The sequence below is a fragment of the Amblyomma mixtum genome, chromosome 8 (assembly GCF_055824585.1).
Source record: "Amblyomma mixtum isolate Tamu chromosome 8, ASM5582458v1, whole genome shotgun sequence".
Taxonomy (NCBI): Eukaryota; Metazoa; Arthropoda; class Arachnida; order Ixodida; family Ixodidae; genus Amblyomma; species Amblyomma mixtum.
This window is the reverse complement of record NC_143019.1, coordinates 56,500,447-56,517,396: the sequence shown is the minus strand read 5'-3', so window position 1 is coordinate 56,517,396 and position 16,950 is coordinate 56,500,447. Positions and strand designations below refer to the sequence as shown.

General features: G+C 46.7%; 1 protein-coding gene across 2 annotated transcripts; it reads left to right on the top strand.

Annotated features, from left to right (window-relative positions):
• Nucleotides 1-142: 142 nt before the first annotated feature.
• Nucleotides 143-15,111, top strand: LOC149332540 (uncharacterized). Of its 2 annotated transcripts, none has more exons than XM_089558154.1 (7): nucleotides 143-767; nucleotides 2,767-2,909; nucleotides 5,656-5,835; nucleotides 10,874-10,937; nucleotides 13,272-13,375; nucleotides 13,947-14,041; nucleotides 14,597-15,111. In XM_089558154.1, exons 1-7 carry the CDS (start codon nucleotides 504-506, stop codon nucleotides 14,671-14,673), a joined length of 927 nt encoding a protein of 308 aa, XP_089414280.1. In that variant the 5' UTR covers nucleotides 143-503; the 3' UTR covers nucleotides 14,674-15,111. The 2 variants fall into 2 exon arrangements, with proteins under 2 accessions (XP_089414280.1, XP_089414281.1); XM_089558155.1 differs by having other exon boundaries at nucleotides 145-767; nucleotides 2,770-2,909.
• The last annotated feature ends 1,839 nt before the right edge of the window (nucleotides 15,112-16,950 follow it).

Genomic DNA, 16,950 nt, shown 5'->3' with positions numbered 1-16,950 from the left:
CGAGAAATTATAGTAGACAAGAATTTATTGCATCAAGTTTATCTTCTCAATTATTATAAAATAATTTAAATGTTTTGTTGGCTCTGTTACGTTCACATAGCAAATTTACTTTCTTTTTGACATACGCAACTGAAACGTAGATTCAGCCATTTCGAAGATATCGACGTTGTGTGATCGTCGGTGGCGTTCGGGAAGTTGGTGCTGTGTGGTACATCGCGTGCGCTGATATAAAGTACTCGCTGCATGTGTGTTAAGCCCCACGACTTGCACTATGATTTCTGCACTTCCTGTCAGTATTCTAGCGCACCGAAGTTGTACAGATCTTTTCATGGTTTCGCCAACTTGTGCCGGTAGTGGTTAATTTCCATGTAAACGTCTCCCACGCCGAAATTTTGTTTCCCGGGAAAGCCCTCGTGGCATGAGACAGGGCCCGTTTCTGTGAAAAGAAAACAAGAACTTTTGTCACCACAACTAGGAGAACAGAGAGCACCTGAAGCGCCAAGATGGATATGTCAAACTTCAGCTTGAACCTGGGCACTCCGCTGTCGGTGTCTGCTCAGGCCGACAACGTCGAGGAGCAACATCTTCAGCAACTCGCGCGGCAGATCCAGCCGTCCCCGCTTCAGCCTCAACAGCATGATTCACCCATGCACCAGTCGCCTTCGACGCAGCAGCGAAATGCGAGTGTCATACAGCCCTATGCGGCGAGCACGGGACTCACGCCGCAGTCGCTCATGCAACCGCAGACGCCTGCTGGTCATGTTCACGTAAGAATTACACTTCCTCTCAAACCCGTCGCACCGCCTCATGTTGACCCATAAGAGAAGTTTATTTAAACTCTCGATCAAAAAGTGACATCAGTCCCTCTACAAAAACAGATACATTACGGCAACTGATGTCGCCCTATGCACACACACTCACAGGGAACGTGTGTCCAAAAACAAAAAGTGTCCAAGAAAGTTCTAGTGGGTCCATTTTGACGAGGCTCAAGATCAACAGAATGCCCGCAAAGCTTATGAAATGCGTCGATCCAGTATATATCCCGTCTGGCAGGCGTCTCAGTCGGGCCACTTAGACCAGACATTGGTGTAAAATTTGTGGGCTAACCGTTTACCGCAGAATGTTCCGGATAGTGTCATACGATTTAGCGTTTCGTGCAGCACAAACTTACTAGTGAAGTTAGAGCATAGCTCGCGGCAGGGATTCGAACCGGCGACCTATGTACCCCCAATTTCACGTATTTACGAATCTTCATATGCACATTGCGGCTCAACCGTTCGTCGCAGAGCGTTCGAGGTGGTGGCATAGGATTTCGTGTTTCGTGCAGCATCAACTTGCTAGTGAAGTTGGAGTCTAGTTCGCGGCAGGGATTCGAACTGGCGACCTATGTTACGAGTGTTAATGCTCGATATTCGATCACTGCCTCAGCATCTCCTGGGTGGATGCTTGGTCCCCTGAATAAATGGACGCTTGATGGTGCTGAAGCGAGTTCCTGTGACTCCTGCTTCCAAAAAAAACAGTAAAGATGGTACAAAGGTGTCAGAAAGGCTTTCGCCTAAACGCACGTAAGGTGACTTAAGTGCTCCCCTGAATTTTTGCTACCTTAGGGTATGCACAGTGGTGAATACAGGCATAGGGAAGAAACAGGACAGGTGATGTTGGAAACTACTACTCCAAATGTATCCACAGTTGCCATGTGACAACCTTAAATATAAGCTGCTGCAGTAGCTCAGTGGTTATGGTGCTTGGCTGCTGACCTGTAATATGCGAGTTCAATCCTGGCCGTGGCAGTCGCATTTCGGCAGAGGTGAAATGCTAGAGGCCCCATACTGTGTGATGTCAGTGCACATTAAAGATCCCCAGGTGATTGAAATTATCCGGAGCTCTCCACCACGGCGTCCCTCATTGCCCAAGTCACTTCGGGACATTAAGTCCCATAGAACCAAACCACAAATTTAAATCTACCCGCCTTTTGGCTCAGTGGTTATGGTACTCTGCTGCTGACCCGAAGGACGCGGGTTCGATCCCGGCCGCGGCGGTTGAATTTCAATGGAGGTGAAATTCTAGAGGCCCATGTACTGTGCGATATCAGTGCACATTGAAAAACCCCAGGTGGTCAAAATTTCTAGAACCCTTCACTACGGCGTCCCTCATAGCCTTAGTCGCTTTGGGACATTAAACCCTAATAAACCAATAAACCAACAACCTTGAATCTGGCTCACATTGTAAGACTGTTGTGTGACCATGGGTTCAATGATTTTAACTGTGCACTTTGAATGCTATTCACGCAACGTGATCTTACTTAAAAACGTAACACGTTAGGTTCACGGTCTAGATTTAAACGCTTTTTTTCTACCATTGGGCATGAGTGTTTAGAAATGTGTGCAGTTTTTTCTTGTACCATTATGGAGCTTATGTGTAGCTAATGTAGGTTCATATGCAGTGAGCAGGTTGTAGTCAAAACCATTGTGAAAACAGGATAGAGCACGGGGAGACACTGATGAAGGCTCTCGCCACATGAAAAGAGCTATGTACTGCACTTGTCCTGGTTAATGGAAAGTGCTATTCGAATTTCATCCGAGTCGCCTTTGTCTTCTGTAATTGGTGTTACTCTTGTCACAAGGATCAGATGCTAGGGTGCTAATGAATAGTGCGACGAACTGAAAATAATACGGGTGATTTCATCACGCTAATCGAGGAGGAAAAAAAGCTGAAACTTTGTGGAGAGTGTCATCTCATGTTGCGTACTGTGCTCTTCTGCTGCAGCAGTCTTCGTCTGGTGCAACGCCGACTGGTGCTGGCTCAACACCTCACTCGACGAGCGCTAGCATCTTTCCTTCCACACCGGGCCCGCCTATGACACCCATCACACCGGCGTCGGCAGACCCTGGCATTGTTCCACAACTCCAGTATGTCGTGCTGCTTTTTTGTGGGCGCACCCTTTCCATAATTGTTAAGCTGGCTTCCCTACATTGCACTTTTCTTTGTTAACGGTGTTACTGTTGGCCAGTAAGATGAGGATAAAGTGCTGAGCATGCGTGCTTGTGCATGTGATGTTGCCCTAGGAACTACCGTATTTTCCGGTGTATAAGACGCACCCGCCATATATGCAGGCTGTCATTGAAAAAGTTGGTATATAAGACGCACCCCAATTTACCCAGTTAGGCTGGTGAGGCTTAATTAAACATGCTTATGCGACCATCTCAAAATGCACCGTACGGGTGAGAAGTTCTTAAGCAACTCTAAGTGATCGAAAAAGGCAACACTCATGCCATACCTGCCCACGTTTTAGCACAAAAGAAAAAAAAAGTGAACGAACTCTCTTTATGTCCGTAACATTTTATTTTTGCATAAAACCTTCGAAGTCTTCATCTTCGGATGTGCTATCGAAAAGGCAACGCGGCTGAAGCATTCTCTTTGCACTACTTACTTGCAAATGGTGACTAAAAGAAAACGTCGGCTTCTCTTGGCTTGTCTTGACAATGGCGAGAAGCGCAACTGTCGCCATCTTTTGGCATATCACATTAGCTTTGCTTGGGGCCTCCGAAACGGCCGCATGTTTCAGACCCCGGAAGTGGTCAACCCCGCCGTTTCATGATAAAGTTCACCTAAAAAAGTTGCGCAAGGCGGTTCCCGTATTGAAGTATTAACCATGTTACATCCGCGCTATTGGTAGTAATATTTTTTCGGTGAAAAAAGCTTGAACATGAACCTGAGTAATTTCTGAACTCTAAAAAAAACCCGGAAAGACGCACCAGCAAGATTTTTGAAAAAAAAACGCGTCTTATACACCGGAAAATACGGTACGTAGACATATCTGTCACTAGAAGGGTGCACAACGATGAAGTGAAGCCGGTGTTACAGTTATGAAAATTGTCTATATTTTCCCTTCCTTCACTAGTCCTTGGTTGCATAAGAACTGTCTTTCTCTTTTTTTTTCAGGCATCATTCATCAGAGTTGTCATGAATCTGAAAGCATGTGCATTTAGCTTATTTTTTGTTTATCACCAAAAAAAGTATTAACAGGCAAGACTACAATGTGATGCACAAAATAAAGTATGCAGTATGGTATGGTGTAAGGTATGAACACAAAAAAAGGGCAATTTGTTTAATGTCACGAGGTAACTGTTTGGTTAACTGGCTCCAGCTTTTTTGCATGTGAAGAACAAAAACTGGTATCATAGATGTCGAAGTGTTTTTGCTGAGTTTGAAGGTCAGGCTTGTGTTGCCATGTTTGTTTGGTTGCCAACACAGATAAATATGGGCACGGCATAGTTCAGACTTGTTGGAAGTGTGGAAGAGGCATGGTGCCAAGTTCATATTAAGGGCCAGAGAAATATAATTTTTTTGGTAGTTTGAGTATCTGTGTTGGCTTTGCAGGTATTGCAATGGTTGAGTCCATTGTTGAATGATTACTGTAGATTCTCACTGTCTGCAGAGACAGGGTGAAACTGTTAGTAATTCATAAGAACATGGTTTTCGGGTTAAAACAGCATTTTTTTCTGTATAATATTGTCACCCGTGGCGGGCATCAAAAGGTAGGTGGAACATACTAACTAGCAACCTAGTTAACTAAAATCTAATGGTTCACTTAACTATTAGAGCTAAATGCCTCCTTTATTTAGAGATTTGTAGCTTGTCGCTAGTGATATCCACGTCAGTCTTTAGATTTTCTCAAATAAATTTTGAGCTTCCAATTGTGTCAAACCGAAACCGCTTGGCTGAGGAGTGCCTGCAAGCGCGCGTCACACGGTGGCGTGTGTGTCATGCGCGAACTAGTACGAGAAACCTTGCTTGCTGCTCCCGCCTGGGTATATCTAGTACATCTATCTATATATATCTAGTAGGGTATATCTAGTAGTAGTATATCTAGCCTGGGGGCCACGAGGAAGTCACACAACATGCATGCTGCCAAATGACGTGCGTTTTCAGGCGCATTTGCAGGCTCCAAATTTCCTTTGCTGCAGCGCTGTCATGGCATGCGTTTTTGAAAATCTAAACACTGATGTAGATATTAGCAACAGCAAGCCACAAATCTCTGAATAAATGAGGCAGTGGACTCTTAATACTAGTTAAAAACCTAATGATTAGATTTTAGTTAACCAGCTTGCTTGTTGACACGTCCTACCTATTTCCTGATATCTGCCATAGGTGAGAGTACTATAGATAGTTTTACATGATGCCACGAGTGCCATCTTTGGGTGCAGCAGAGACTAGGCAGGAAACGATCCTTTGTCCCCATGCCGCGGGGAGTGGCTTCCTCAACACCAGCGACCCCGCACCCTCTCTCCGAAGTCCTCCATTCACCCCTCCGCACCCATAGCCTGAAGTCTGAACAACGGGCAACCCACTCTCCACAGCACGGGGACAAAGAACTGTGTCCCCAAAAAGTTACCAGTTGATGATAAACGGTTTAGGAAAACAGCCAAGATTTCGCTGCGCTTTCTGGACCCAAAGATGGTGGCCGCTGTGACATCGATGCAAACTATGCATACAGAACAAAGCACTCTGTTAGCTTCAGTAACATGTTCTTTAGAATTATTGACAGTCTTTGTTGAAACGTCCTGTATGCTACTTGTTTCTGAATTCATTCAACTTTTCTGGCATTACATTCACGATGCGAGTCTCGACTAAAATGAATATGTCTTCCCGCAGGAATATCGTCTCCACAGTAAACCTGGGCTGCAAGCTAGACCTGAAGAAGATTGCACTGCATGCTCGGAATGCCGAATATAACCCAAAACGTTTCGCCGCCGTCATCATGCGCATCCGAGAGCCCCGAACTACTGCCCTCATCTTCAGCTCGGGCAAGATGGTGTGCACTGGAGCCAAGAGGTACTAGTTTCTGTCCTCCTCCTCATTCCTGGTGGCCTGGACTCTAGAGAACCTTCTTTTCTAGGCATTTGTGCTGGACTAGACCCGCTCAGAACAGTGTTTAGCAAGGATATTTGTTTTGTTTTTTCGCTAGTGCACCAGTAGTTGTGGCACACTATGCTTTGTGCTGTGGCTTTAGCTGTACCTCATGTCAAGTCTGATTTGCCACTGGGACTTCACTGACAGAAACGACTTTTAGCTGGGAATAAGTGGTCGCCCCTTTGGCCACAAATTGTAGCTGTGTCATGGATAACAAACAATTTGTTCCCAAAATTCATCAATACAGTGAGTGGTTAATCAATGTATGTAAGGTCCGTCTTGTTGTTCTCCACCTAACTGTCACTTGTTTAGTCTGTTGGTAAGAATCTGGCAACACAGACTATATATATATGTATATATGACAGAAGCCAACAGCCACAGAAACCAAGGGGCACAGGGGATTTTTTTTAAAATTTATTCATTTAATTTGTGGTGTTGATCAATTTAGAATATTACTGAATATGTTATCGCTTAATGCTAATTGATAAGAAAAGCAGAAGAAAAAACAACCACATGCCGCCGGTGGGATCCGAACCCACGACCTCCGAATTACGCGTCCGGTGCTCTACCTCTGAGCTACGGCGACGGCTGTCAAATCTTCTGCGTGGGTTCGGATCCCACCGGCGGCATGTGGTTGTTTTTTCTTCTGCTTTTCTTATCAATTAGCATTAAGCGATAACATATTCAGTAATATTCTAAATTGATCAACACCACAAATTAAATGAATAAATTAAAAAAAAAATCCCCTGTGCCCCTTGGTTTCTGTGGCTGTTGGCTTCTGTCATATTTATAACGAGCCCCTCATTCCCCTTCCCTATATATATATATATATCTGTCGTGTCCGGTCGCTGTGTTGAATGCAGCGAAAGACGCACACGGTACTTTTAGACTTCGTTTATTTAAAGCTGAAGAGGGTGCGACCAGCGTCGACCGAGGCAGCAGCCGAACTGGCCGCCCGAAGAAAGGAGGGAGCTGAGAAGCGTCCACGGGAGGGAGTGGCTTCCCAGAACAGGAGGAGGGTGCGGGGGCGCACCGTGGGGGGGCATCTGGTGACAGCGTGCGACGAGGGGCAAGCGGTCGTTAGGAGGAGGATTGAGTGGTCGTTAGGAGGAGGATGCGAACTGTCGTTAGGAGGGGAATGCGAGTGGTCGTTAGGAGGGGGCGCACACACACAAAAGCAATAAGGGGACACAACACTTCCTTCCCCCTTAGAAAGTTGCCTGGTATCGTGCAGGGGGTCGGCGCTCACGCGTGGAGGCGCGCTGGCTTTGTGCGCTCGGGGGAGAAACACTTGTAGGCTGGCTGTTGTTCGCTGTGTCTCCTAGGTCTGTCCTGGGCGAAGTCTCTTCTTCCGGGAAAAGGTGCCAGGCTATGTGGGAAGATGGTGCACGTGTTCTCTCCGCTGGCGGACAGCTCTCAGACGGCGTCGTAAATCTACGCAGCTGGTTGAGATGTCGGCGTGCTACTGTGCCATGTATGTTGACGAGCCAAGAGCGCAGGCCTATGCGTCTGACAATTGTAGCTTCCTCCCAGCGTGGCTTTTTCAGAAACTGTCGGGCGAGGACGGGCTGCCCCTCATTAAGCGTGCCACAGCGCGGAATTGCTTTTTCTTCCCGGAACGTCTCTGCCTTTGGCTCGGGGAGGATGGCTGTGAGCTGGGTTCGCATTTCACGCTCGAACATCATTTTCGAGGGGGTCTCGCCTGTTGTGCTCTGAACCGTCGTGTGCTGCTTGAAGAGAAAGCGCGCAAGGCGGCGCTGCAGCGAGCCTGTCTGATCTCTTTCAAGGGCGCGTTTTAGCTCGGCTACGTAGCGCTCGGCTTGTCCGTTTGTCGCTGGGTGGTAGGGGGCCGATGTAACTGATGAGATCCCGTTGTCGCGATAAAACTTGAGGATCTCCGCAGACACAAACGGTGTTCCGTTGTCCGACACTACCTTGCGCGGCAGGCCGAACGTTGCAAATAGTGATCGGAGGTTGTCAATGACTGCTGCCGAAGTCGTCTGTCCCATTTGCCTTATCTCAAGCCACTTTGTGTAGGCATCTACGACCACAAGGAAAGTGCAGCCCTCAATTGGTCCTGCAAAATCAATGTGCAGTGTGTGCCATGGTGTGTCTGGCTTTTCCCATTCTGGGACAGGAGCTTTCGGCGGGGCGCTCCGGCTGCTCTGGCAAGGCTTGCATTCTCGCACCACTGTTTCGATGTCGTTGTCAATTCCAGGCCACCACATGTAGCTTCTGGCACACTTTTTCATTGCAACGATGCCCCGATGTCCGGCGTGGATGAGAGACATAGCTTGTGCGCGTAGTTCTCTCGGCATCACAACTCGGGACCCAAATATGATGCAGCCGCGATGGGTGCTCAACTCTGTAGCTCGCCTGCGGTAAGCGTCGAAGTTGTCCCCTTTGAGTTTATGCACGTTGCCTTGTTGAACAGCTGTGTAAACTAGCCGGAGAGCTGCGCACTTCTGCGTAGATGCTGCAACTGTGCCTGCTGTAAGCGGAGGTTCTGGCAGTGCTTCGAACATCAGAACGTCTCCTGGTGGAAATGGTTCGTCAAAAGTTGCGTCTAGTGGCAGACGGCTTAGCGCATCGGCGTTTTGATGTTTACTCCCATTGCGGTAGACCAGAGCGTAGTCGTACGCTGAGAGTTTGATGGAATGCTGCGTCGGCTCGATGACACCTTGCTGCTCCAGTTTGTCCAACTCTTTTTCAACTGAATCTCGGAGAGCAAACGGCACCGGCCTGGCCTTCAGAAATTTGGGTTGCGCGTTGTCCAACAACTCCAGTGTGACCGGGGGCCCTTCGTTTCCTGGAATCTCTTCCGAGAATACTCTTCCGTATTTCTCTTGCAGTTGCTCAACCATGTTCTGGCTCGGCGTCTGGTGTATGCCGCATATCATCACGCCTAGTGGAGAAAACCAGTTTCTCCCTAGAAGGCTTGATCCTGTGCCCTTCACAACAAGCAGAGGTAGCGTATGGGTCTGGCCGTTGTAGTTAACCTGCACGTTGGCAGAGCCCAATAGTGGCAGATTCTGTCCTGACCACGTTCGCAGGTGCGTGTCGTCTTGTTGCAGGGCGGGTGCGTCAGATGGCCATGAAGTTCGGAACGTGTCCTCACTGATCAGAGTACAGGCTGCGCCGGAGTCCACCTCGAACTTAATCAGCTGGTGATGTACGCTTACTTCTGTAAAAATCTTCGGTCGCGTGCCGAGATTCATGGTGTTCAGGTCGTACAACACAGATGGTGTTGCTGATGTTGTTCCATGGAGATCAGATAGCGGCGTATTCTCTGAGGCGTTGACGCTGTGATTAGGCTGGGAAGGTGACTTTATCTTGGCACGTCTCCGTTTCGTAATGCATGCTCTTTCGATATGCCCTCGCTTGTGGCAAAAATTACACGTGGCTGACTGGAATCGACATCCCTGGGGGTTGTGTTGGTCGTCACACCGCCAGCAGCGTTGTGCCTTTTTGACCGATTTTACAACAGAAGGCTTGCGCACCTGGTTGCTTGTCTGGTGTACCGGCTCGGTGTTCCGGCGAATCCCTCTCTGCTGGTGACCGGCGCTCTCCGCTCGAACGGCGATGTCGTAAGCTTTGCTGAATGTGAGGTCCTTCTCAGCGAACAGGCGCTGCTGCAGTGACTCGTCACTCAGTCCGCACACAAATCTGTCGCGTAACATCACGTCCAAGGGAAGCATGGTGGTGTTAGCAGAAGAAGCTGCGTCTCCCTCCTGCCCGGTAGCTGTTGTCGACAGCGTTCCAAAATTGCAGTCGGCAGCGAGCTTCTTGAGCGCGGCTACGTAGGCGCTCACAGTTTCTCCTCCCAGTTGATCTCGTCGTTGGAAGCGAGCCCGGCTGTAGACCTCGGATGGCCTTGGGTCGTAGTGCTTTTGCAGCGCTTTTACGATGTCGTCGTAAGACACTGCCGCTGGTGTGCTTGGCTGAATAAGGGCGCAGACAGTATCGTAGGTCTGCTCCCCGCACAGCGTCAGCAGGTTGGCCCTCTTCAAGGCTGGGTCTGTGATGTTGTTAGCTTCAAAGTAGAACTGAAGGCGTCCAACCCACGATGACCACGATGAGCCGTTGAATTCTGGTATCTGATTGGGAAACCCTCGCGTAGCCATGGCTTGTCAATAGCGTTGCGTAGCGCGGGTCGAATCCACTTTCTCGTCGCCACTGTCGTGTCCGGTCGCTGTGTTGAATGCAGCGAAAGACGCACACGGTACTTTTAGACTTCGTTTATTTAAAGCTGAAGAGGGTGCGACCAGCGTCGACCGAGGCAGCAGCCGAACTGGCCGCCCGAAGAAAGGAGGGAGCTGAGAAGCGTCCACGGGAGGGAGTGGCTTCCCAGAACAGGAGGAGGGTGCGGGGGCGCACCGTGGGGGGGCATCTGGTGACAGCGTGCGACGAGGGGCAAGCGGTCGTTAGGAGGAGGATTGAGTGGTCGTTAGGAGGAGGATGCGAACTGTCGTTAGGAGGGGAATGCGAGTGGTCGTTAGGAGGGGGCGCACACACACAAAAGCAATAAGGGGACACAACAATATCTATATATATAATGCTGAATGTGGGGTATGAATGTAGCTGGCAGAGCACTTCAAAGGATTTTTTTTATTCAGCTGGTGTGGTAATAGTAATGCCTATATGTTTGTCAGAGAAGCCTACATTGAGAGGTGTAAAAGGTTTTAAAAGAACTTCCATTTTGCATACAATCACGTAGCCTTTTCTGTAATGTTTAAAGCTGTTGCAATAAGACTTTTTCTCTTTATGGAAACAGCCTTGCAACGCATTGATAGACCTAGACTAGAAGCTGCTAGTTATTTTATGGTTGATTTAACTTGTGTAGTATGACTTGTTTAAAGCCCTGTGTGTTTCAGCAGAGCAGTGTGTTACAAGCAACAGCAGGGATTTGGCATGTGTCTCAATTCCCCCTCCCTCTTGCATCTTTTCTTTCTTTTTTTAGCGAAGAACAGTCAAGGCTGGCAGCTAGAAAATACGCCCGAATCATCCAGAAGCTGGGTTTTGATGTATGTATTGTTTTTGAGCAACATTTCTCAGAATATTTCAGTATTTCTTGATATTTGTGGCTAATACTCTCCTGAATGTTTCTTATTCCTTCTTATTCAATGTGTCCTGCTTTATCATAGCACCGAGTAATTTGGTGTGCAATATATCACGAAAGAGTTTTTACCTACGGCAGCTACACTTGGACTATGAGGCACAGCATAGCGAAGGGTACCAGGGATTGTGGCATGCATTAAACATCCTGCTGCGCATATGTCCCAGCACCTCACCTTATCGAAATGCAACCACCAGAGCTGAAATAAAGCTTCACGCTCAGTAACTGAACTGAACTCCACATCCAATGAGCCACCATGGCCAGTTTTGACAAGCTGCTATCAAGTTAGCAAGTTAAGCTGATTTCTGAATGCCTTGGAACAGTATAACTGTGCGCACATATTCAGGCGCTAGCAATAAATCGATAGCAAAGGTGAAAATCATCTCACTGCCAACTGAGGTAACAGTATGCCCATTGAAATTTTAGGTTATTTTGCTGGCAAGCTTAGTTTTTGCAGTGAGGGATTTCCCAGTGGGCCTTTGCATCTCATGCCACTGACACTTGGACTTTGCATTCCTGAATATGTTCAGAAATGCAGCTTGTGCAGTACTTTGGGAATTTGGATTTGTTCTGCAAACGTAAAAACTCTGCATTTGTGCAGTCTGTACTGTACTTGATATGGAGGGAATTACAAGGGTGAGTGTATATTCAATCAAAATGGAGCCATAGAAGGATGAAACACCTATACTTGTACTGAAGGGAATACACTGCAATAGACTGCTTGTTGCTTGTCATTATGCTATTGTACAGCAATTCTCAAGAAGTCTAGGGTGCGATTTTTATATCCTATGTAAGGGGCACCAATGACAATGAATTTGACCCACATTGATAAATTACTGCGTTCTTATGACAGTGAGGCTATTCTCACTGAAAACAGGTGCGGGGCTATAAGGTGGGAAGCGACGTAAAATGAAATACAGGTATTGCGGCCACTAGCCCTCTTAAGAAGTGCACTGCGATGGCATCAGTGCTTGTTTGCCTATTCACGAGGCCAGGCCGCACCATCGTTCATTATTCTGGGGTGATCCTGCAGGGTTTCTCGTCGCTGGAATCTAAAGTTTGAGTTGAGTGGGGGAATAAAGAAATGCTCCCTTTTTTAATCTGATTTTCCCAGCAATAAATGCTTCTCTTGCTGCGGAGCAAGCATCAACATAGCCACAAAATGCCATTTTTCGCTAAGGACAAAAGCTTATGGCACAGTTTTATGAGTGGGTAGTGCGAATATGTGAGCGCAAGCTGTGGTGTGTGACGTTCGAGTTCACACATTTCAACATGCATTGCCCTGTGCGCCGTGCCCGTTCCACACCATCTCGCCAGTGGTCTAGACATACATACACTTGTGTACCAGTGTCTTGACGTGCTTCTACATAAGTTCACATACGTGCCGTTACCAGCCTGAAGCATTGTGGCGTGCTGCCAAGATCTCTACCGCAGACCATCCTAGAGAACTAGCTCTTCTTAAAGGGGCCCAGAAACACAATCTTAGTTAACTGTTTTGCCTGTTGATTGCATACAGTGAGTTATAATGGTGCTATTAGCGTCGGTAATACCGCGTATATTCCGTTTTTTAATATTTTAATGTCCTCCCAAAAACAACTTCATGGCTCTGATGGTGGTGCCACACAGTGGCGGGTTTTTAGCAGCGGATATGACATCACCTGGCGCGAGCTTGATGATCGGACAAACAGTAAATATACTGCAAATTGTGTGAATAAATAGACACATTTTGCACCTGTCTGCGTTTTATATTAGATCAACAAAAACAACTTGTTTGTCTTAGATAAAAGCCCTGCAAAGCAAGTAAAATAAAAAAACACCACCAGGGGCGCTCTGGCATGGAAACGACGCTGCCAGTCTCAGCAAAAACGAGTTACAGGGAGCAGGCAACCATGGAGTACAAACTTCTGCGACGTGCTCTGGCTGGCTGTTTTGATTGGTTGCGCCAGGTGCCGTCATTGGGAGAGCGAAATAGGAGTGGGAAGCCTCGCCAAAATCGAGTTGAGGGCAGCGTTTTGTTTGCTTGTATTTTGAAATTTCTCCACTGAATAACTCCCGTTCCTGTGCATCGATTCCTGTAATTCTTTCTGAGTCAGCATCTGTGTGACATAAAGAACCCACCTGAAGTATAGCCGGTATCCCCCCAAGCAGTGTTTCGCAGCCCCTTTAAAGAGCTAATGCTTTAAAATTGGATGGAGTTATCCACAGAGTCCCTTCAACGCAAGTTTTGTTGAATCCTTTGCAGGCTAAGTTCCTGGACTTCAAGATTCAGAACATGGTGGGCAGCTGCGATGTTCGCTTCCCAATACGTCTCGAAGGCCTCGTCCTGACCCACAGCCAATTCTCAAGGTCCACACTTGCCTGCTTACTCTCCACTCATTCTTTGAAGACATGGCAGCTACTGTACTTCTTGTAGTGCTGCACTGCTGGCGTTATCATTTCACTTTACTTTATTTAATTTGATTGTTATTCACACGAAGTAACAAAGAGCATTACAGAAGGAGATGCAGGAGATGAGAGCAGGAAATTTTACAGTGCAAGACCTGCGTCTTTTTTTTTCTCTCCTAGCTGTTATCTTTTGCTTTCTTTTGTGGATCGCTGCCAATTCGCCCTACTTGCTTTTCTTCTAAGCAGCTTCGTGAGCCGTTTATCACTTGCTCCTCTGCTGATAAGTTGTTCCTCGATGTTTGGACAGTGGAAGGGCACCAAAGCATCTCTTTGCTCTCGAGACGGGCCATTACAGGATTTATAGCCATAGGCATATGCTGTTGCTGGCAGTTGACTTGCTTACTAGGGACAAGAGCTGAATTTAGGCAATATGGTGGATGGGCCTCAGCGGATGCACACCTATCTTAGCCTTTTTAAGTGACGAGTGTATATAGATTTGATTGCAAGCAGCATCTGTCTTTCTGTTTTACAGCTACGAGCCTGAACTTTTTCCGGGACTCATCTACCGAATGGTGAAGCCCCGCATTGTCCTGCTCATCTTTGTGTCGGGGAAAGTCGTGCTCACAGGTAAATAGATGGATGATGTGTTTTAGAAATGAAGAATCGATACTATGCCAAGTGAGTTGGTAATGTGGAAGCCTTTGCCTTTAGTTTGAGAGTTTGAGGGCACCTTTTATATGGATCAAAATCAAATTTCTCGGTATGCGTTAAGAAACCACGTCAAACTTCGATAAAATGAACATGGACATCACGAACTGTTGGATGTATCGAATTCTTCACATATATATTTGATGAATGCATGCAATTGCTAGTTAATACATTGAACGCAGTTGGCTATGAAACGGATATATTGAACTCTCCAGCGCCAAACAGTGCCCGTTCGGATGGTAGGCTTCACTGCACTGCACAAGTGACTGGTGGTGAAGCAGCAAGTGTTCATGGCATTTGAACTTTTATCTTGCACTCACCAACAGCGGCGTGTAGGACACTGTGTTAGAAGCTGCTCAAAAAACTTGCAGCGGTTATTTGTTGCCTTACACACCTTTGGAGCTTGCTCATTTACACTCTGCATACTTTTGTGTGAAGTTTAGAAGTGTCCATGCAAATTCACTTCATGTGCAGGTGCCAAGGTCAGGTCCGAGATCTACGAGGCGTTCGACAACATCTACCCGATACTGAAGGGTTTCCGCAAGCAGTGACCAGTGCTCATCGTTTATAAGTGGATGTCGTTAGCCATGTCGTTAGCGCACAATGTGTACATCCCCCTCTCGATGCACACGCCACCAAGGCCACACCTGGGGACAAGAACTGAGCTGTGCTGTGGGTAGTCTCCGGAGGCATGCATTGCCGTGTTGTGACATGGACACAAAATTTGTGCTGTGTTGGACTTGAAAGGAGCCATTGATGGCATCACTTGTAAAACGTCAAAGAAAGTCGGCTTGAAGCATTTTGATCCCTCTTTCATATAACATGTGCTTAGCGTCAAAAGACTTACTTTCAGTTGCATTTCACATTCACTGTTGACTCTGTATAGGATCATTTCAAGCATGTTTCAAATGCTGTTGGTGTTGCATGTTGTTCTGTAATGTCCAGTAGAAAGGTAGGGTTGCATTAAAGGGACGGTCTGTCCATACCTATCTCAAGTCTTCATGTGTACTGTGTATCCTGCATTTATAACATTATGTGTGTAATTTTCTGCAACCGTTTATAGCAGCAAAAAAATGATCGGGTTGTAACATAGTTAAACCGAGTAGACGTGCGAAAGCATGTGTTTAGTCTGGCTCGTGGTTTTGCTGAGTCGTCGGCACGTCTGCTGATGATATTAGACTCGGGTTAAGCTCTGATCAAGGTTTAGTTGATCTGATCTGTTCGCGCTGTAGATGCAAGTTGATGAAGGCGACGATGTGCAATGCACGGCGTGAAAGTGTGTTGCAGTTAATGCGAGACGAGTTTGGCTGCGGCGAAGCTGATCTTTTCGCGCTGTCGCGGGTTCGAATCCCAGTCGCAGCGATATTTATTTTATTTATTTTTTCAAGGTCAAGGCTTCAGCGATGGCCCAGCTTTTGCAGCTTTGGTCATGAAGTAGAGTGTTTGTTCTAACACATTCAAAGCTGGCCTTTATTCATGGCATGCGCAGCTCCACGCATGACACCATCAGTTCTGATGACTTGTGCAGTGTGCAGCATGACATAATAAGCCTGCTACGGTGCTGTATGTTTTCACGGGCAACTGTGGGGAAACTGCAATGGAGCAACAGGGCTGTAAATCCAGAGTTGCGAAAGATTGTTCAAGTAAGAAAAATTAGGTCCTAAAGCGGATGTTTTGCATCACACCATTGCGCAGCTGTAAGTCACCGGCCACTGCTTGCATAGGTTCCTCGAATGGTAAGAAACATGTTGAAATTGGCTGCCATATTGCACTCTTAATAAGCCATTCAGTATAATAGTATTTTTATTTCTTTTTAAACACCTGAATTAATGCATGGGCTGGGGCCTTTTATTGTTCATTCTTTTCTCTGCTCTACCATAGCATTTATTAGTGTGAGAGCATTAGTTGGCTCATCGACGCGAAACTTATGTCACCCAAAGAGTGACGGCGGCGGCGTTAAACTAGCAACTGGTCAGAATGGTGTGATGTCATGAAAGGTGAGAAAATATGAAATATTAACCAATAATAGAACTATATACTCCGTTTCATACATAGCAGGCAATGCTGCCAAAGCAAGTGTGCCTGTTCGCACAGGCTAAGTACGCGCTCCCAAAAATAGTTTTCCACTCAACCAAAGGGAACACAAGCATATTTCATTGCGACAAACTATAAGTGATGTGGCCGGCACCTTCTGGAGTTCGTTTGACCTCTTGCCAGAATTTCGTCCTGTGGCTCACCGAGACTTCGAGAAGCAAGAATTGCATGTGGCGATATGATACGTGGTTGGTAGAGCGAATCGCTCTTACTGAATCCGCGCCCAAAAAGTAGTTCACACTTGCTGAAAATAGTAGCCAGAGGACCTGAACACTGAGCGCCTCACGGCTTCGACTATGATTTTCAATGCTGAAACTTCGGTTTATATCGCTCTTTGTATCTGTCCAGATGCTGACATAAGTTTTGAGAAGAACGAATGATACATAGCGGAGTAATACGGTTCCGTGGACGCACTACTTCTGCAGCCTCTGCATCATTGCGTGCTATGTATGAAATGGAGTATAGTACTTATAACTGCAGCAACTACAAAGGAAAAGATTTATAATAAAACTGGAATAGAATTAGAATAGAATTTCAATGCTCTCCCATTTCCAAGTACCTTATGTGCCCCCCATAACTTTTCTATGTACAGATGCGAGCAATATAACAGGGAACACAAAGTTCACTAGAAATTTATTCATACTTTCTTCTTTGGAAACCAACAGACACGAATGGGTTAAGGGAGAGCATTTGTAGTCGTGTATGTTTGGTTGAAAACTCAAAGGCCACTGCTT